The 21,629-nt window shown below is 47.8% G+C and overlaps 1 protein-coding gene across 1 annotated transcript; it reads left to right on the forward strand.

Moving 5' to 3' along the window:
• Positions 1-18,578: 18,578 nt before the first annotated feature.
• FOXD2 (forkhead box D2) lies at positions 18,579-21,421 on the forward strand. The gene has a single exon (XM_079982525.1). It carries the CDS (start codon positions 18,924-18,926, stop codon positions 20,265-20,267), a length of 1,344 nt encoding a protein of 447 aa, XP_079838651.1. The 5' UTR covers positions 18,579-18,923; the 3' UTR covers positions 20,268-21,421.
• The last annotated feature ends 208 nt before the right edge of the window (positions 21,422-21,629 follow it).

A 21,629-nucleotide genomic window follows, 5' to 3' on the forward strand; every position in this document is an offset into this window, starting at 1 on the left:
TGGAGGTCTAAGGAAAGGTGGGCATTAACTGTGGATAGGAACAAATGAAGCTTCTTTATATTAAGTCAGACCATTGGAACATCTAGCACAGTATGTCTACACTGGTTGCTAGAGGGATCTCCAGAACTTGAGTCAGGGTTCTCTCCCAGCAGTGGGGAAGCTGCATGCTCCGCCACCGGGGGCAGAGAACAGGGTGGGGCGTGGGGCGCATCCCTGGGGCATGGCAAGTCACCCACGAGGGCATGGCATGCCGCACGCAGGGGCGTGGCACACATCCTGGGGGCATGGTGCGCCTCCTGTGGAGGCATGGCACCCAGCGCAGTGTGTGTGCACACTGTGCATGTCTGGGGGGCCCACCACGATGGCACCCTACTGGAATTGTGGTGCCGGAGGTGGTCCACTTCCTCCGCACTCCCGTTCCTCCGCCAGTGTCTCCCAGCCCTGCCCTAGGAATTTTTCTGCATGCGAAGCAGATGCTCTAACACTGGGCTATGGCTATGTAAATTATCTCCTTGAAGAGCTCTCCTGTAATTATATTTCAAATTTTCACAGACTGGTGAAAATTATTGGATTGGCATCCACATACCACATACAGTGGTACCTCGGGTTAAGTACTTAATTTGTTCCGGAGGTCCGTTCTTAACCTGAAACTATTCTTAACCTGAAGCACCACTTTAGCTAATGGGGCCTCCCGCTGCCGCCGTGCCCCCGGAGCACGATTTCTGTTCTCATCCTGAAGCTAAGTTCTTAACCTGAGGTACTATTTCTGGGTTAGCAGAGTCTGTAACCTGAAGCGTATGTAACCCGAGGTACCACTGTACTTTGTGCCTCATGCTGAATCTAGAAAAAGATGCGCTTTCATTGTTTCCCTTGATCTTAGGCTTTGCAAAAAGAATCAATATGCAGCAGGTGAACTATCTACTCAGAAGTAAGTTTCACTGAGCTCAACGGGGCTTACTCCCAGGTATGTATGTAAAGGAGGGCAGTCTTAGTCACCCAAAGTCATTAGGACTCAGCAAGATTTGTAACCTCTTTCAGCATCTGTAGAGGTGACAAATGGCTTGAATTTTAAATAGGCATGTATGATGAAGTCAGCCTGTTTTGTCCATGACTGCTGGAAATGTTTGACATTGCTGCCTTCCTTACCAAAGTGCAACCTACAGCAATGCTTGTCTATCATACTTGCTGTGTGTGTCGATTTTCAGCTGCCTAAGTAGTTGCATTGACCTCTCCTTCCTTTCTACCCATTGCTCAATAGGCCTTAAGTATCTGCATAAATTTTGTGCTACAATTCAACGTTTACCAAACATTCATATGCATGTCTACTTAGATTTAAGTCCCAGTTTGTTCAGTGGGGCTTATTCCCAGGTAGCCGTGCTTAGGACTGTAGATTTGCAATGCAAGCCTATGGGTGTCAGAAGTAAATCCTGTTGAATTCAATCAGGCTTATAGGTGAGTGTGTACAGCAGAGCTGGGGAACCTGTGGCCCTCCAGAGGTTCCTGAACTACAACTCCCATCATCCCTAGTCATTGGTCATGCTAGCTAGGGTTTATGGGAGTTGGAGTCCAGCAACACCTGCAGGGCCACAGGCTCCCCTTTAAGATTGCACTCTTAAAGTGCTGAATTTAACCTAGCCTTCATTAGCATGGAGGACTGAAAATTTCATCTTAGAATAAGCATCCCACTCTGATCAGCTTTTTCACAAGACCTGCTTTATATAATCTCTTTAACTTGTAAGGCATCAGTTGACCTGTATCACCAGAGGTGGGTGGTTTCCCTTTCTTCAGTCCTTAAGATTTGGGCTGAAATTGTCAGAAATGTTCTTTTGACTGCAGACCTTATCCTGTAGATTCCTGTTTTCCTGTATTTTTGTTCTAGGATTAATGGACTCAATGCAGAAAGTTTACCTGTGAACTTGAATCCTGCCATGGAGATGGAAGGAGTCTTTGAGAAATGGGATATAATTGGAATACACAAAGTTTGCTTTCATCCAGATTTAGACAATTAGATTTCAGATTTCAAGTGTCTTTGATAGTCCGATCATCTTTTTTAAATCATCTGCACTGATTTGCCCACCTGTGTCTGAAATTCTCTTCCTTATATACTGTTGCCAAACAAATATTTTAGTTTTGTAAGAAACTATGAAATAATATCCTCCAAATGCTTAGAGGATTAGAAATAAAAAGAATAAGGGCCTGCTTGAGTGGTGGGCAGTGAGTCGTACCATTTCGTGATTTAAAAATAATAATAGAAAATTCTAAAAAGCTACGAGACTGAAAGTGAGGACCTTTGCTTAACCCCAAGTTCTGTACACCATTCTACATTTTTCATTGTATTAATTCCTTGGTTACTACCCTACTCACAGAAGTGACATAGAACAAGCACTCATTTTAGGTCAATCTAATTTTATAAACTATGATTTAAATTTTCCCAAAAGGCAATATCTAAATTAGGGATGGGGAACCTGTAAGTTCCAGATGCTGTTAGACTTCCACAATCCCCAGCCAGCATGACTAATGATCCGGGATTATGGATATTGTAGTCCAAAAATATCTGGAGGCCTATTCCTGATCTAAATATTTCATTTAGTGCTCTGTCCCTGAAAGCCTTGTGTATACTTTGAAAGCTTTCCAGTATTACCTCTTTGTAGTTTATCTGAGGTTTGCATCCCTTGTGCATAGTAAATTTTATGTACACCATCATGTGATGAGCACATATGCACTTATTTTGCCACATGTACATGCCATGGGAACCTGACTGTCCGCCCCCTCCCTCCACAAAATCAGAGCTTCCTAGGCATTTGACAAATACGCATGTATGTGCTCAACATGTGAAGCAATACGTGACGTACATCCCATTTCCCACACAGAACTAATAATCATTTGGGGACAGAACTTGTCCAAAACGGTCCTCCGTATCTTCAGCACCAGATGGGAGTGGTGAATTGAAGCAAAGCTTGACAATGTGGTGGGTAAATAATGACCACAGTTCTGCAGGTCCTTTTCCTCTTGTGACTCATAGAATTGTAGAGCTGTAAGGGACCGAGGGGTCATCTGGTCCATGAGGGTCATGTAATGCAGGAAATGGGGCTCAAACCTACAATTCTGAGATTAAGAGTCTCCTGCTCCACAGTAAATCAGTTTGGCTGCATCTTCTCTACCACTTGAATATCCAGCCTGAAGAAGAATCCTGTTATATTTCAAAACTTCCTTCCAGAATTTCAAATGCTCACTGGCCAGTCCAAGTTCACAAGATGTATTGTTTACTCTGTTTCTTGCATTTCTAATGCAGATACAGTGGTACCTTGGGTTACATACGCTTCAGGTTACATACGCTTCAGGTTACAGACTCCGCTAACCCAGAAATAGTACCTCGGGTTAAGAACTTTGTTTCAGGATGAGAACAGAAATTGTGCTCCGGCGCGGTAGCAGCCTGAGGCCCCATTAGCTAAAGTGGCGCTTCAGGTTAAGAACAGTTTCAGGTTAAGAACGGACCTCCGGAACGAATTAAGTACTTAACCCAAGGTACCACTGTACTGTACAAATGTTTGAATTTCACCCTGACTTTTGAAGGCTTTCATTAGCAACTAACACTATAGCCTCTAGATGGCATGCTTAGCACTGAACTAACAATATGTGTGTGTGTGTGTGTGTATATATATATATATATATATATATATATATATATACACACAGGGAGAGGGGAGGCATGCAAATGTCTACCAAGTACTTAAGTCTGAAGTTATTTTTCTGAATGCAATTTAGACCACTTTAAAAGGTGGATGGATTCAGAATGGATTGCTTTCTGGCCTTTTTAAAACATTCAGGTGGACACATTTTCATGAGACCGTAAGGACTGAACACTTCACTTCTGTACTGGGATATATGCAGTTTTCTTTTAAAAAAATAATGAAAATATGAGTGCAATGATTAAATCACTGAACTGGCAAAATTAAATTTCATGTTTGTTGTCACTGAAACAGCTACCACAAAGGTACACACACTGCAATACCAATTATCTTTAATCTCTTTCTCGTAGGGTGGGAGGGAGACAGAGGTTTTCATATTCCTTGTTAACACAAAATTATTATTTTTAAAATGTACGCTCATGCTTTCGTCAAACAAAAGAAGGGCTTGGGCTACTGTCATGCTCAGATGATGGGATTTCCTTTCCTCCACATTGTTCCTTAAAGGTAAAGGTAAAGAGACCCCTGACCATTAGGTCCAGTCATGACCAACTCTGGGGTTGTGGCACTCCTCTCACTTTATTGGCCAAGGGAGACGGCATACAGCTTCCGGGTCATGTGGCCAGCATTACTAAGCCACTTTTGGCAAACCAGAGCAGCACACGGAAATGCCGTTTACCTTCCCGCCGGAGTGGTACCTATTTATTTACTTGCACTTTGAAATGCTTTCAAACTGCTAGGTTGGCAGGAGCAGGGACTGAGCAATGGGAGCTCCCTGATTTTACATATTTTAGTCCCGTCCCATCCCCGCAAAAACAGAGAATTTGTATATGCAAATTAAATATATGCAGAACTGTGAATTTGCATGACAAAAAATTTTGATGGAAAGAATTTCTGATCACAGAAATTTAGACACCATGTATATATGTGTGTGTGTGTGTGTGTGTGTGTGTGTGTGTGTGTGTGTGTATATATATATCACACGTTTACTTTATTTGGTTGCCTGTCAGCTGAAGCACTTTGACAACTCGGTTGCTGAGCTATGCAATATTTGCTATTCATGTGCAAATTGGATGGACAAGATCTAATCTGGGTTTAATTGTTGTGTTTGGATCTTTTACAGATATTAATTGTTTTGTTCTGTCTGTTAATAGCAGCTTTGGAAGGATCTGATAAATATTGAACAACAAAAAGTTGGATTAAAATCCAAAACTAGTCAAAGCTTTTGCTATAGAAGTTTTGCTATGGGCCTTCACAGGATAGATTATACTCCTAATCATGTGGTTGACCCCTTTGCTAACACATGCACAAATATCTCCAATATCACCATATAACAGTCTTGCATAAATCTGAACAAGTTGTTAGATAGCATTGCCAAAATTCTGACTGAATTATAGTGTGACAATATTTTTTGGAGGGGGGTTGGCAGAGTCCAGGCCATATTTTTAACAGCCCAAATTTAATTGCTTACATTTGGAAAACATTGCCCGATATTCTAATTTTATTTTGGGACGTAAAATAATAATTTGAACCAATTGATGTTCACAAGACTATTTTTCTTTTGTGGTAGGTGCAGTTCCCACACTACGGCCTTCAGTGTGCCTGTGTGGGTGCCAAGTCATAATTGGCCTTGTGCAATTTGGCTAACATGTTTTTAGTGGCAAAGAGTGAACTGGCTTGGTCTTATTTTTTTTTAAAAAAATACACATGGCCATTTATGAGTTGAGATCACCAAGTTCCACTCTACCACCTAGGTGAACAAACATCTCTTCACAGACGTTTGGGGGACTGTACAAAGAGATTGGTGGAAAGGTCCTCATAAGGCAGGGGAAGAATTATGGTAGCAATTCTAGTTTGTCCACCTGCAATGCTTGACACTGGGGGTTAACAGGTTATTTAAGCTAGAGAGTTTCCTTTATGGTGATGAAGTCAATGGACTTAAGCCAATTTACATACAAGTGTGCCCATTTAAGTACCATGTGGATTGCAAGGTCTACCTTAATTGGCTGGTGGATCACAGCCAAAATGTGTAGAGAATTTCTGCCCATAAATTTGGAATCAGGTTAATAACACCTCTTGGATGGAGAGAGAAAGAACCATCATTCAAGTGTGTAAGCAGGAACAAAAACAGGACCAAAAAGATAACCCTGAAAGGCTTAATGCTTTAGGGATGCCAGGATCTATGGAAATCAAAACCAGTGAGAAGTTGTGAGATGACCATAGTGGAACACAAGAACTGTTGTCTTGGTGCGTGTTTGGACAGGGCACCACTATCCTAATCCTGTTCTGGCCATACCTTTCTCATTAGTCAGTCCATCCCTGTTCCCTGGTTGTCTCAAAGACCTAGCATTTCCTGTTAGTGCTTTTATGTGCAAGAAGGTCATCATCTAGCCTGCTTTAATGGACTGTGTGTTGTCCTCATCCTGCATTACCTGCCTTGCCTCATTTAAGCCTATGTGAGTTCCTGCCTTATTTCTTGTCTGCTATTCTGCAGTCCCACACATTAGAAGTCATTTCTCGTGGTGCATTGCCTGGGTAGAAGAGCATCACTGCGCTTTGCTGAATGCAAGGAGGAAGGCTTGCCTTTTGCTTCCCAATTCAGTTCTCCTGCATCCAATTCATTGCCTTGTATTTTTATTTTATCCTGCAACTGAGCAAATTGTTCCTTCTGGATATCTGTTTTGAAGAGCTTATCCTATTTTTGAAGCTTGCAGGAGCGGAGGAAAATTAAGTTTCAAAACTGAACAGAAGGGTACGCAGTACTTGCACTGTTTTTTCTAGATGAAAACGTGAAGGAAGCAATAGAAGAATGACCGTTGGCTCATAATATTTCTGAATTGCAAATGGTTTCTTCTCCCACTTCTAAGTAGGACTGTGCATTATATGTGCTGGTGATCTCTAGACTTGCCCAAATAACAACTTTCCAACTCAGACTTATATCTCCTTGTTTCCCTACAAACAGAGAGCCATAGGTGGTGGGCGTATTTGGGGGGCAGGGGAAACAAAGGAGGAAATACATTGCTATTCAAACAGGCTGATCATATAAATGTGTCTAGGTGTCTATGCTCACGCTGCCCCTTCCAAACTATTGTGCCTGGGTAATTATGTGTCCCACTTACAAAGGAAGCAGTTCTAAATAAAATGACCATAATAACCAAGATGAAAAGCATCTGAGGGCAATAGTACCAATAAGCAGCTTAATCTCTGTAAAGGGTGCAAGAGGCTGAACTTTCACATTGAAGCTTCCAGCCCACCCAGTGACCAGTATCCTGCTTGGACAGGTCCAGTGAGATTTTGGGGGAGTTGAAGCAACACATGTTCATTTCATATTCCTGTTTTCAGTCTTCAGCCTGCTGGAAAGTGAGTGGGAATGGTGGCTGCCAATTGCAGAGTGAGCAGCACTCAGCTACTGAATCTTGGTTAAAGAGTAACTGGCAGCAATCACACACAAACACATGCTTGTAGGTAAAGAAAATAACAAAGTCGTTTATTGTCAGAATACGTAACTTGAATAGAAAGTTTCTCATTCCACACTAATTAGTTTAGAAAAGAAAAAGGCAGCAATTGCTTGCTCTCAGAGGATAGTTAAAAATGACCTCTCATCTGGAGGTCCAAGAGAGAAATGTGAGGAGGAAGAAGTTGTAAACAGGATGCAGCCTAAGACAGTATCAGTCTAAACCATGGGTAGGCAAACTAAGGCCCGGGGGCCAGATCCGTCCCAGTCACCTTCTAAATCCAGCCTGCGGACGGTCTGGGAATAAGCGTGTTTTTACATGAGTAGAATGTGTCCATTAATTAAAATGCATCTCTGGGTTATTTGTGGAGCATAGGAATTCGTTCATTTCCCCCCCTTCAAAATATAGTCCAGCCCCCCACAAGGTCTGAGGGACAGTGGAACTGGCCCCCTGCTGAAAAAGTTTGCTGACCCCTAGTCTAAACAAACAAGAAGCTGATAAGTTAAAGTGTGGGGATTGTCTAGGAATGTGGCAGTCCCTCACTCTATATTTCTTAACCCTATGCAAACCCCTCTTGTGCAAGCTGAGCTTCACCCAAACTTCCAACACAGAATGCTGGTGAGCACCACTGCCACAACCTGTAACAGGTTTGCTGCTGTTTCAACCCACTTTTACACACAGCACAGATGGCCACCCCTATTTCTGCAGCACATGAAAAGCATGGCAACTCAGCCCTTTATAGGGCAGCACTGACTTCAGTTTTATGTGGCCTGTGCTTACAGGTAAGCAAGAGTATATATGCAGGTGATATTAACAGTTAAAATTTCACTAATATGTACTAAGTAAACTTTAGTATGCAGTGCTGCTTAAGAACATAAAACATCTTGCCAAATCAGATCAAGGTCAATATAGCTCAGTACTCTCTGCCAGCAGAGAATAGGTAGCCTACTAAAAATGGGCCACTGGTCCATGGCGTGAGCCACCTTTTTCGCATACCTAGCCTAGAAGGATGTGGTGATTCTCAGTGATCCATAAAAACTGAGTGCGTTCTTTCAAACTTTCATCCTACTCATGTGGCCAACCCCTGCAAGAATAGAACTTCTAAATATCCTTAGAACTATTTATGAATAACTTAATGAAGCTACCTTGGAACAAAGAAGCAAAGGCTTTTCCTTTTAAAAGGAATTTCATTTACTTAATTCAGTTGTCATAATTAAGCTCTCTCTCTCTATTATATAAATTCTGGTGGTTCAAACATGCCCTCTTTCCAGCCCCTTTGGAGGCATGTCAGTACACTCCCCCCCCCCAACATTTATTTGGCCTGAGATTGGCCTTTGGAAGGATACTAACACACAAGCACTCTTCTCCCCCCTCCCTCCCTTCTTCAAACATACAAGAAGCAGCACTGGCCATCTGCAGCTTCCTTTGTGGCTGTAACACGTGAGCAGAGCTTTCTACTGGCGCAGGAGACTTTGGAACCTCATGTCCCATGAAAATGACTGCACTTGTTTTCATATCAACTGGGTGGAAAAGGAGGCCTTTGGAATCTATATTTAGCTTCTTATATCCAAACCAGTAGCTGTGCTTATCTGAGCACATAAAGCCGGGGGATACTCATATCATGATGTTGATCCATTTTATGGAAGTGGAACCTGCAATAGAATGTTATTCTACCTTCAACCAGAGCCGTAGCTGGGAGCAGCTAGCTGAGTATTTTGTCCCCGGTAAAGTCTTCAAAGGGGTGCCATTGAGGCAACCAGCCTCTGTGTGTGTGTGTGTGTGTGTGTGTGTGTGTATGCAAATGCAGGTGAGGTGGGGTGCCAAACTTGGGCCTTTAACCTGGGTGAAATAAATCTCTTAGCAGAAGTGCTTTTGTTCAAGGTGCCAGCCAGCCAGCCAGCCAGCCAGCTAATATTCTCTATCAGGATCCTGTAAACTGCAAGGACCTCAAGCAGGGTTTTCCACCCCGCTCCATCTCTACTCAATATTCTGTGGCCACTGAGTATGTACAGTCCCATACTTTGGGGAGGGGAGAGTAATCCGCTTACACTGATTTCTTCAAGATGGTTTCTACTCCTGCAAAAAACAACAACCAGGCACACTGATAATCCTTGGTGTGTGTGTCCCCTCCCCCACTTTGGCTGCAATCCTGTCTGCACTCATCATCAGAGTTTCTATATTAGAGGGGGAGATGTGAGATGTAACTGTCTAATCCTGTTCAGTCAATCTGATTTTCTAAATTGTCTTTACAGAATTCCTAGCTATGTTTAGTTACAAGTAAGCCTAACTCTGACCATTTTACTTCCAGGTAAGGATGTGCTTAGGAGTGCAGCCTCCGGGATGGGATTAAAAAGCCATGCCGATGTGAGTTTCTATAAAGCCTCTGTGAAGCAAAGAAAGACGGAGGCAGGAGAACCAGTGCAATGAACCAGGGACCAGATCGATCTGCTGTCAAACACTGTGACACCAGAGACCCAGGAATATTAGGATCGCAGCAGGCCCTGCCGCACGCACCTTGCCCGCATAAGACATCACCACTACTTTTTAAACGCACACAAAATTAGTATACAGAGTGCTATATATTTCGTGTGTCGCTCAGAATACTTTAGGGGATAAATGCAATACAGACACTTAGGCGCGCACACGTCTGCGTGCATTTGAATTACAATATCGAGGTACCGTTAGGACAGCCCCACTGTTGCTTGCTCTGGGTGCAATTAGATCAAGCTGACTTCAGGATGTGGTTGGGATTTATTCAATTTTGTTGTTGGAGTGGGCGGTTTTTCAACTAGCGAGGCTCAACAATCGTCTGCGGAGGAGAGCGCCTGGAACCCCACGTCGTGGTTCTTCTTTGCCCAACTGCTGGAGGACCGTCGTAACACAACCTCCCCGCTTGCACCCTGAGCACACCTCTCTCCTCAAGTAGCCGGCGGCCACGTGTTTATGGAGCTACAGGGGCCTTTTGAGAGGACCGGGAGGGCCTGATCCCCCAGCAAGTTCTGCTGCCTGCATTTTGTAGCCCCCATTCATTTCAGTCCGCTTTAGAAAGAGAGAAGGACACCCCCACTTCGGGAACGGGAGGGAACATCTCTATGAGAACCGAGGCGGGGGGGGGAGGTGTCTGCAGCAGGGAAGAATTAGCTAGGAGGGGCTTTTTATTATTTTAAATGGCAGAAACAAAACCACAGCCTACTCCGTCGTTCCCTTGCTCGGCGAGAGAGCCCATTCTCTTTCTCTCCCCCACCCCGCCCTTCAGATCAGGGGTAACGAATTCGGGGTGACTTTAAACAAAGAAAGGCTTTCACCTTCGCTTAATGATTTTCCAGTAAATCAGTAGCCATCCCTCGCCCTTCCAAAATGAACACACACCCCACCTCCGCAGCCGCCCCTCGCCCAGCCGCCGGAGCACAAGGGGCCGTTCACTCCGGAGTCCTGAAATACACAAGGTGGAAATTCGATCTCGCCCCTTCTGCGTGTGGTCGGGAATCGCAGGCTGCTGCAGCTGCTCGAGACGCGGCTGGGCTTTCTTTCTTTTCTTTTTAATGACACTTGCGTTTATGCAGAGAGGCCAAACTATTATTTTACGCAATAAACCTACAAAGAGAGAGGGTGGGGAAGAGAACTTTCTGCTCGTCGTTCCCCCTCCCCCCCCCACCCGCGCCACTTGATTATTTCCCTGTCAGTTTTCCAGAGACCTGATTCGTTTTAAACTGTCAGGAATCTATAGAAGGTAAAAAAAATAAATAAATTAAAAAATGACCCGTTATTTTGCCCTGTTGCTAGTTTAGGGGGATCGCTCCCTATCCTGAAAAACAAAACGATCTGTTTCTGATGGGTGTGAATGAATGAGAGCGCAACAGAAAAGCGACGCCGTGCTTGTCTCTATTTCCCCCATTCAGGGTCCTCACTTACACACGCGCGCCCCGATCCCATTAGGGGGTGGGGTGGGAGGTAAGTCCCACTGATTTCAGGGCCATTCAGTTCCAAGGTGAATCAGTCCTGCACGATCCCCAAACGTGTTTACCCGGAAGTAAGAGCTACCGAATGCAGGCAGGCGCTCTTTCTCTCCTGCAAACGCGCTTGTGCCTGCAAGCCTTGAGTGAGATACGGGGCGCACCGGTCCAAGATGCGACGCCTGCCTCTGTTCTTTTGCTCCAGGGGAGTCGCCGGCTCTGCAGCTCTTTTTAACAGAGGCCCCTCGGGAGAAATTGCCTGGGTGGCTGCGTTGACGATGCCCCGATCCTAATTGGAATGTGTTTAAAATGTGTTTTTAAAAGCTGTTTCGCGACATGCGTTTTTGCAGAGAGGCCAGCGTTAATAATAAAATGTTAATGTAATGTGAATTATTGCAACAAAGAGCCTTGCGGCACCTCAAACCTCAGCGTATTTATTATAGCATACATTTTCGTGGAGTTGAGGCAGACGGGCTGAGGGTGGGGGTTAGTGAAGTCTCCAAGGTGCCACAAGATTCTTCGGATGCACTCCCATGCGTGCTTACCTGTGAGTAAAGCCCATTGGATTTCACGGTGCTTACTTCCAAGTAGACACATATAGGATTGCACTACTGGTAGTTTTTGCTGTAACACAGCTACCTCGCTGGAAACTATAAAGAAATAGCACTTGCTTTCATACTTAGGAGGAATGCCTCGCAAATAACCAGCAGAAGTCTCCCTTTTGGAAAATAGCAATATACACAAAATGCAAACGCAACCCAAACCGTAAACATTAAACCAGCCTTTAGCATCTTCGCATTAAAATGTCCCATTGAAAGTCAATGTCACTTTGATCTCCGAACGCTGGGATTTTAGAGGACGAGGAGGAAGAGGATGGTGATGATTTTCTGCCAGAGCCCTCTAAGCGCAGTTCGCCCCTGCCCCGAAGTCGTTAAGCGTTTGGAAATCTGCGTTTGGTATTTGGAAGCAGCTTCTGCAGCTGCCTTGGCCCAGTTTGTCAGTATTAGGGCTGGTGATTTGATCACCAAACGCCAGCACCTGTTTGCGGCGGCGGCGGCACCACCAGCAGCAATTCATCATTCTCTTTCTCACCCTCCTGACGGAAGGGTGAAGGATGGGGTGGAGGCATTATTATTAATTATGATGATGATGATGATGATGATGATTGTTGCTATTCTCATCATCACCAACTTTGGACATTCCAAAGGGTTGGGTTATGTTCTAGCCCCACCTTTTCCTTCTCCACGCCTTCGCCGCACCAAACAAAGCAACAACAAAAAAAGAGGAAAGGTTTAAGAGAATTTCCACCCACCCTCACTCCGCCAAACACCCCCCCCCCACAAACACACCAAGGAGCAAGTGCCAGCGAATTCCAGGGAACTTCTGAGTAGGCTTTTACCTAGGGAAGGAGATCGGCTTAGCTTGAGAGAACTGAGGCTTCGAAAATGATTAGAGGATCCGATGCTGCAGGAACCTTGGCAGATCTGAATTGTTTTAGGATACCGTGCCTAATGTCTCTATATGCGCCTGCTTAAAATTGAGATCCCTGCATATTGACTTAATTCCCACGCAAGCGCCGTGTGTGTGTGTGTGTGTGTGTGTGTGTGTGTGTGAAAGAGAGAGAGTGCGAGAGAAAGACGCGCGCGCGCGCGCACACACACACACAGAGAGTTAAATCATCACGTGCGATGAGCTGGACTTTTATTTCAGCCAGAGGATTGACCCCCCCCCCCCAAGGTCTTGTTATAAGGCACTGATAAAACGTGAGGAAAACCGTATCCTAAACCCCAAGACCATTTTCTCCTGCTCTGATAAAACGTCACACACACTCCCAAGAACAGGGCCCCCATTCCTTTTAGCACAAGGAGCAAAGTACCAGGGACATGAAGGTTGAGTCCCTGGCGAGTTACTATTGTATTAAACTGCCATGGGACATTGCCTGGTACCACCAAGTAAACATGAGTGTGACAGTAAGCTAAATGGACATCGATTACATTTACTTGCAAGAACAATGTTTCTTTATTTATATTTCATGAAATGTACATATACCGCTTGATTATTATTTTTTAAAAAACCCCAAACCCTCAAAGATTTTGCAGAAAGAATCAAGATGAGGGGAGGTTGGTCAGTTGGAAAGTACCGGCTGCTCATCCTGAACGATGTTCACAAACGGTGGAAAGGGAACACCAGGATGTTTTTATACAAACCTCTGGAACAACAGGAGTGCCCGGTATTTGACAAGTGATCCCTACTTGCAACGTGTAAAGCACCATCTTTGCTGAATCGAATCTTATTTCAAGACAAAGAATCAATTCGTCAATATATTTCTGTATTTAAATCCTGTCCTCTATACAGCATGCAACTCGCTCATCATCTGCATCTAGGGCCGACTTCTGTGGGGAGCACTGTTCGGATTTTTTATCACATTGTGTGCGCGGTAATATTAGCATCTCCTCCCATGTATGCAATTTTTTTTTAAAAAAAAAAAAACACCCCAGAGAACTAAAATGGGCTCTGAAGTCCAGGTTGCCTCATTTACAGGGAACCTTCTCATCAATTTGTGGCTGGACTGGGCGGGGAGTGTCACAACAGAGAAATATGGGCAGAGCATGGATAGGAACCTTCTTTGGGATTTGGTTTGAAATGTTATTCCTACGCTAAAGGAAAAGGAGAAGGGAATGAAAAAGTTGGCCTATTAGACAGACATAACGAAATTGCTCTATTTCCAGGCACATGAGGAGGAGTGAAGCCAACGGGGTTTGGCTAAATCGGCCCCATCTATGGCCTATTTCATCCCTTCAGTTGAATTAATTATTTTATGGAACAAGCTAGAAAGCCCATCCTTGGGTTTAACCTGATAAGTGAGGATAACTTCTTTTTTCACCAATCCATAACCCATCACTATTGTAAAGGCTCGGGGGTGGCGTTACTGCATTACAGGGGGTTGGACTCGAAAACCTTTGGGGCCCTTACAACTCTATTAGTATTAGCATCGGCCGAAAAAAGACTTTACCAATTCCTTAGGCTCTCCCTTTCACTTTGCTACGTATATCAAATCAGTAGCAGCCTCACCCTCCCACCTATCATCCCAGTTATGCCCAGCAGTTTATAAGGAGTTTCTGAGCACCTGCCATCTCTCGTTTTCTGTGCAGCGCCGAGCACACACTCGCTGGCATTTAGTACATGGGAAGGGGAGGGGAACATGTCTACCCAATCCGATACTAAATCCTTTACTTGACAACAGTGTATCAGGGCTGTTTAGGATCGGGAGGTCAGCCTCTTTCACCTTTCCAGTTTACCTAAATTCACTTTGCAATCCCAGATTGACCCAGCTGCAAATAAACAAAAAAGGACCCCCCAGGACCCCTGATGGGCAGCCCTGCCCCACTGCAGTGGAAGGTCTCTCTACTTCTTCTGGGAAGTAGATTTAGTGGGTATTTCTGCTTAGATTTTACTTCGGAGCATAGCATCCGTGGATAGGAACCAGCTGTGTTAAGTGAGAGCCTTCATTCGGACCCTCGACACACGATCTCCCGCCCCAGTGACCCATTGATTTCAAGGGGAAAGGTAAGCCTTCCGGTCTTATTTCTCTTCCCCGGAAATCGATGGGATGCAGACGTGCTCCTCCTCTGTGGCAATGCCATGCCTTCGGCTGTCTGAAGGGTCTAGGGATGCCTTATTAGCTTCTGCCCTTTGGGATGTCTCTGAAAAACCGTGGCTGGGGATCACGAGTATGGAGAGAGCTCTGGCTCTCGGGTCCTCCTTGCCAGCTTCCCATGATAAGCTTCTGGTTGACCCATGTGAGAAGATGATGCTGGACTAAGATGGGCCTTTAAGCTAATCCACCAGCGAGGATTCTAGCCTAGGTAAACTCAAAAGGAGAAAACGGCTTTCATGTGTCAGGAAATTAATGAAGGGGGGAAACTGGGGATTTGCCCCATTAGAGCTTACCTCTACGGCAAGTCCAGCCTTGCATCAGCCATCTCGACGTTTAAGTGGATGACGGCTTTTCCATTTCTCTTCGCCCCACCCTACTCTCCAGACATCCCATGCCAGGTGCTAATAGCGTTCTTCTACAGCACCAACACCTGGGACGCAGGTGGCGCTGTGGGTTAAAGCCTCAGCGCCTAGGGCTTGCCGATCGAAAGGTCGGCGGTTCGAATCCCTGCGGCGGGGTGAGCTCCCGCTGCTCGGTCCCAGCGCCTGCCAACCTAGCAGTTCGAAAGCACCTCCGGGTGCAAGTAGATAAATAGGGACCGCTTACCAGCGGGAAGGTAAACGGCGTTTCCGTGTGCGGCTCTGGCTCGCCAGAGCAGCGATGTCACGCTGGCCACGTGACCCGGAAGTGTCTCCGGACAGCGCTGGCCCCTGGCCTCTTGAGTGAGATGGGCGCACAACCCCAGAGTCTGTCAAGACTGGCCCGTACGGGCAGGGGTACCTTTACCTTTACAGCACCAACAACCCTTCTTTTATTCCGAAGGTCCACTACTTCCAAGGCGACAAGAAAGTTTGTCGCCTTGCTATCCTGTCCTTATATGGTTTATGCGGGAATAAGGCCCACTGAATTCAGCGGGACTCAAGCTCCAAAAAGGAACGCTTTGGTGAGGCCGATCCGAGGTGGTCTAAAGCTGGATCTTCAAGACATTGTTTAGCCACACGTGGGAGTATCTCTTTTAAGGATGCAAAATGGGGGTGTCACTTGGCCTTTGCCCTGACTTTAAGCCTGAGGTTTTTTTGTCTAGCGAGAGTGTAAGTGGACATTCTTGGCTCACGGGAGACCTGCTCCCTGCTCTACTGACCTTTTCCTACCTGGCCTGGGAGGGCGGGATCCTTGCTGACTCCAGCTACAAAAAGCTGAGGCTGCTGAACACAATCTTGGGCTTCTGTATCTTTATTTTACATATTGTCATAATTTGTGTGGAAATTGTTCAGTTTGGTTGTGCATTCTTAAACGTTATGTATTTCCCCCCCATAATGTAAGGCGCCTTGAGCATGGTTTGAACGGTGGAAAGGCGGAATACAAGTATTATGTATGTATGTATGTATGTATGTATGTATGTATGTATGTGCCTACGCTGCCTCATGATCCACACCTAACGAAGCTGCGACCTAATGAAGTTTTTGATTTATTTCAATGTGATCTACCCCCAAAGTAAACCAGACAGCGTATTCTATTGATTTAAGTGGGGGCCGTAAGTTGTCTTGGCCGGAGATTCGCTTGGATTTCAGCCTAACCTCGGCTTCTATGCGAGTCTTCCGATTCCGCTTGGTGAAAAAGCCAACCCAGAAAAACAAAGCAGACACGTGGCGATGTGTGTGGTCGGCAGCTCAGCACTAGGGGCCTGGTTCTGCAAAGCTCGCTTCTCCCTTTCCCTGTGCAATTTGAACAGCAACCCCGCAACACACACGCTTTTTAATGCAGGGCTGGATATAAACAAACAGCAGCTGCAATATTCAAATGCCTTGTGCTAGCTATGACCTATAGACAGCAGTAGGGCGGGTGAGCCCTGTCATGGGCAGGGGGAGTCCCTTAGTCCAGCGCCTATAGAAGATTGCAAGGACAGCAACGTACACTGAGGAACTGTTCGCTTCTTACGTAAAATTCCATCGTTTGAGTTGGCAATGTGCAAATTTCCTGAGGCAGGACAGAAAGGAAACCACGACCCCCATATTTTGTGATACCTTATTTCTTGCTTTTAGAAACCTCAGGTGGAGGGGCATGATTTAGTTATAAAGTGGAAGGAGTTGGGGGCGAAACATGTCAACATACGGTAATTAACGACCTTCGCCCTGCTTTTGTCCCCATAATTCGAGCATTGCTTATTTGCCACTGCTTTCTTGAGTAGCACCGGGGGGGGGGGCATCAGGTTCGCTCAACCAACAGCATCGTCTGCTTCTCACATTCTGGTGCTGATAGGCCTTTATAAGCAGGTAGACGCAGCTTCATTTTCAAAAGACCTTGTTACTTGGGAAGTTAAGTTCTGTCCAAACCAGCCGGGCTTCTGTCTATGCAGAAATGTTTGAGATCCAGGCAGGGTTTGGCGGGTGCTTGTTTTTCGCGGTAGGTGTCCCTACGGCGAAGTCTTGCAGATCGGATCAGATGATGGGACAACTGGATCCTTAACATATTTGCTTGGAAGCCCTGCTTACCTCCGTCGCAACCCAAGAAGTGGGAAAGTGCTTCCAGATCCTAAACGGATTTGAAAATAATAAGTTCAAAGGATTTAGAAGGAACCTTCTGGTTTAGGGCTCAGTTGCCTGAGTTGACCAGGCATCGCTTTCTGCTGGTATTTTTTTCCGGGCTTAGTTGTCATTTGTGGAGAAGTTGGGTTTATTTATTTATTTGGAATTAATTACACAGGTTAGTAAAATTTGCTTTGGAGAAAAAGGAGGCTGTACAGGTCTGGCTGTTAATCCACGCCAATTCCTTCAGAACAATCGCTGGGAATAAATTAATTCTGGATTGCAGTCTTGAGAACCTTCCCCTGAATAAAGAAGTTGAGTCCCGGATCTGCATCAAGCACGTGTCTTCCAAAACAATTGAAAATATTCTTTTGCAGTTTATGTACCGTTTCTGAGACTACTTTCAGTTCACAAACTAGTTCAGGTTGAACAAGACGAACACCAGGGTTATGTACCCAAGCCTGGGAGCAAATCTCCTTCATTGCCACTGAACATTCAGCAATGCGTAAATGCGCGAGACTTTTCCCGGTCCACCTGGTTTCGGGCGCTGTTGCGAAGGGCTTTCGGCCTTGGACTTTCCAGCCCGCGATGGAAGGAGGGCGGCTGTCCGGGGCCCACTGCCGGGGGTGGGGGGAAGCGTCCTGACACGCCAGAAGACATGCGCCTTGGCCCGTCGCCTCACAACCCCAGCTCTCCAAGCCTTTCTCGTGCCGTCGGCAATCTCTGCAGAAAGAGATGGCTGTTCTGAAGGAGGAAGACTTCGGGGCGTTGTTGCTGCTTGTTTGTGGAGGTGCTGGCGCAGGAGGACGTATCTGAGGGGAGAATAAACCTCCGTGCGACTGGAGTCGAAGGGAGAGCTTCCCAAAAGAGACAGGCAACTCTAAGGTTGACTTCGCCCCTGTTGTATCATCATTACTACAACTACTACTGTCCTTATTATTAGCCAGTGCTCCGAGACCCTCAGACCCTCTAGGGCCGGAAGAGCGACGCGCGAGAGGAGTCAAGATGGCGCGCGGCGGCCGGGCCACAGGGCGCCTTCTGGAACGTCTGGCGGGACTGCGAATCAGGTACCCCGCCAGGCGCAACCAACGGCGCGGAAGGAGGAGGGGGGGAGGGAAGAGCCCGAGGTCGCGCGCAGCTCCGAGCGCGAGTTATAACCGCGCGCGCGCGGGCGGGGAGGGACCGAGGGAGAGCGAGCGCCGAGGGTCTGTCTGCGCGCGCCAGCACGTGACGCGCGGGCCGCGCTATAAAGGCTCCTGGCGCTCTCCGACGCTGCTCAGTGCCTGTGAGAAGTTGTGGCGGGAGGGAGCCGCGCTGGAAGGGAGGTTGTCTTTCCTTCCCCTCCCTTTTGCCCCGTCCCCCCTCCCTCACCTCTCCTTACTGCCCACCCCCAGGGATCCCACCCCCATGGCCTCCCCCACCCCGCACCTAGCGCTCTTCGCCTGAGGGGCGGGAACTGCGAGGGAGCGCCGGCAGCCCTCCGCTGAGCCGGGGGGAGGCGGGGCGGTGGCTCCTCCTCCGCTCCGCCGCTAGGGGGTGGCCAAGGCGAGCCGCCCGAGCCCGAGGCAGCGCCGAGCAGCAGCAGCAGCAGAAGAGAGCGCAGCAGCAGCAGCCCCAGCAGCAACCCCGCCGACGCCGTCGCCGCCATGACCCTGGGCTGCAGCAGCGGGAGCAGCCGGCCGTGCGGCTTGCTGGCGGCGCCCTCTCCGGAGGAGGAGGACGACGACGAGGCGCTGTCCGACGTGGAAGACATCGACGTGGTAGGGCCTCCGCACGAGCACGGCCAGGCTAAGTTCAGCGAGGACGACGAGGACGAAGACGACGACGACGAGGAGGAGCTGCGCCTCCTGCCCAAGCAGGCGGCCCGCGGGAGCCTCTCTCCAGCCCAGGGAGGGCCGGAGGCCGCGCTGGGGGACAGCCACGACCCGGCGGTGGCGGCATCGGCGCCAGTTGCGCCAGCCTCCTCCTCCTCCTCCTCCTCTTCGTCGTCGTCGGGCGCTTCGGGGTCCGGCAAGAACCCCCTGGTGAAGCCCCCCTACTCTTACATCGCGCTCATCACCATGGCCATCCTGCAGAGCCCCAAGAAGCGGCTGACGCTGAGCGAGATCTGCGAGTTCATCAGCGGCCGCTTCCCCTACTACCGGGAGAAGTTCCCCGCGTGGCAGAACTCCATCCGCCACAACCTGTCGCTCAACGACTGCTTCGTCAAGATCCCCCGCGAGCCGGGCAACCCGGGCAAGGGCAACTACTGGACTCTGGACCCGGAGTCGGCCGATATGTTCGACAATGGCTCCTTCCTGCGCCGGAGGAAGCGCTTCAAGCGGCAGCAGCAGCAGCTCCACCCGCAGCCGCCCGAGCTCCTCTTGCGCGCCGCCGCCGCCGCCGCCGACCCGGCCGCCTTCCTCCCCGGCTTCGCCTACGGACCTTACGGCTACAACTATGGGCTCCAGCTGCAGAGCTTTCACCACCACCACCACCACCACCACCACCCCGCGGCGGGGGCCGGCGGGGCGGCGGGGACCTTCCCCTTCCAGCCTCCTCCTTGCGCCCTGCCGGCGCCGCCGGGACCCGGAGCCTCGGCGGCCGCGCCGTCCGTTTTCTCCAGCGGCCTCTCGTCGTTCCTGGGCGGCGACCTGAGTTGCAGGAAAGCCTTCTACCCCGCCGGCCAGCTCAGCCCCACCGCTTCCCTCCTGCAGAGCCTCAAGGCGGACCAGGGAGCCGGCAGCAGGCCTTCCTTTTCAATAGACAACATCATCGGAGGCGGCGGGGGCGGCGGCGCGGCCCCCCCGCCGTCCGGTAGCTCCACCAGCAGCGCCCCCGCTTCGCCCTTCCCGGCGGGCCACGCCGGGGGCCAAGCGCAAGTCCTGGCGATGCTTTCTCCGGCTCTGACACCCTTACCGAACCATTTGAATCTCACCCACGAGTCCCTCCTGCAGTCCGGACAGAACTTTTCCAGCAAACTCACAAACCTCAACAGTTGTCCTTTTTAAAAACGCGACAACGACCAGCCACCATTACTCACCCCACCCCCGAGATCCTAACCCACAGCCCCTCCTGGCCTCTCTGCCCCCCTCCCCTCCATTCTCACAATTGCCCTCCCGTTGTGTTTTAAAAGGTAGGAACTCTTCCTTTTTTGAGAACTGTTCGGGCGTCTGGATCGATTCTGTGTATGTCTCTCCCTCTCTCTCTCCATGCGCGTTCAGGATTCGTAGTGTGTTTTAGGAGGAGGGAGGAGGGGGGGGGCGGCGGAGAAAAAGAACCGACCAACTCTCACGGATCTATTTTAAAAAGTAATGTTTCTTATCAAATGACTTCTGGCAGCTTGATTTCATTTTAAAAACAGGGCCTATTTTATTAAGGCTGGGATCTTAAGCTACCCAGGTGGATTTTCTGTGGGGATCAGAATGGCCCAATACTTCTTTTGAGAGTATGTAGGGCGCGTCCCTTAAAACGTCTTTCTGCCGCATTCTGTGCAGCTGCTTGCTGGAGAACTGTGCTTTCCCGGTGCAAATCTCCCAGGAGGGTGGCGGTAGCTTCCTAGCAGTCCGCTCCGCCATCCAAAATACGATGGGCAGATCCTAGGCATGTTTACTCAGAAACAAGTCCCACGATTCAGTGAGACTTGCTCTCGGATAGGTGTGTAGTCAGCAGCCGTAAACTTTTCGGCTTAAGTGGCTGGAGCATCAGAAATACTCCACTAGTAGCATTTCTCTCAAACAAAAAAATAATTCCCCATGTGGTTTCCTCCGCCCCCAAGGAACTGCTTAAGGAGAAAGTCTGTTGAACGTAGTTAACATTGAAAGTCTCTGTTCCCCCCCAAAGAGGAAACCGGAATGCTAAAAGAAGTTGAGAGATTTCAAGTGCGCATCTCAAAAGACCGTGCTAGATCAGGAAGTCCCCTTTATCCAATCACCCGCCTCCTCTCCGCCCCTTCAACGTGTGTGTTTCTTGTGTATCTGGACTTATTTGTGTGTGTATATATTGTGCGCCTACCAGAGCCTCCTTAGCTCTCCCTAATAGCTGCGCATCCTTTCTATTTTATTGAAAGAATTGTGAATAATTTGATGTGGAAAAGGCAACGTAATTTTTTTTTTGTCCACCTTTGGTGTAAATTAATAAATGTTTGTGATGTCTTTTAAAGAAACCCAGTGGGTCTCGCTATCGGCTTTCTTAACACAAGAAAGAGAAGAGAGATAAAAGTAAACTAACGACTAAAGCTAGGACTCCAGGGGTCCTCCTAAGCGAGGAGTGTCTGCGTTTGGTGATTTTGATATTTGGGTGATATTTTTAAAGTAATATAAATATTAAAAAGTAATGCATCTTAACTATTAAACGTACTCTGGAGAGCTAAC

Source organism: Podarcis cretensis, assembly GCF_951804945.1.
Source record: "Podarcis cretensis genome assembly, chromosome: 6".
Taxonomy (NCBI): domain Eukaryota; kingdom Metazoa; phylum Chordata; class Lepidosauria; order Squamata; family Lacertidae; genus Podarcis; species Podarcis cretensis.

Excerpts from the sequence above, each read along its gene's own strand:
- FOXD2 (XM_079982525.1), top strand. The coding sequence starts at position 18,924 with ATGACCCTGGGCTGCAGCAGCGGGAGCAGCCGGCCGTGCGGCTTGCTG.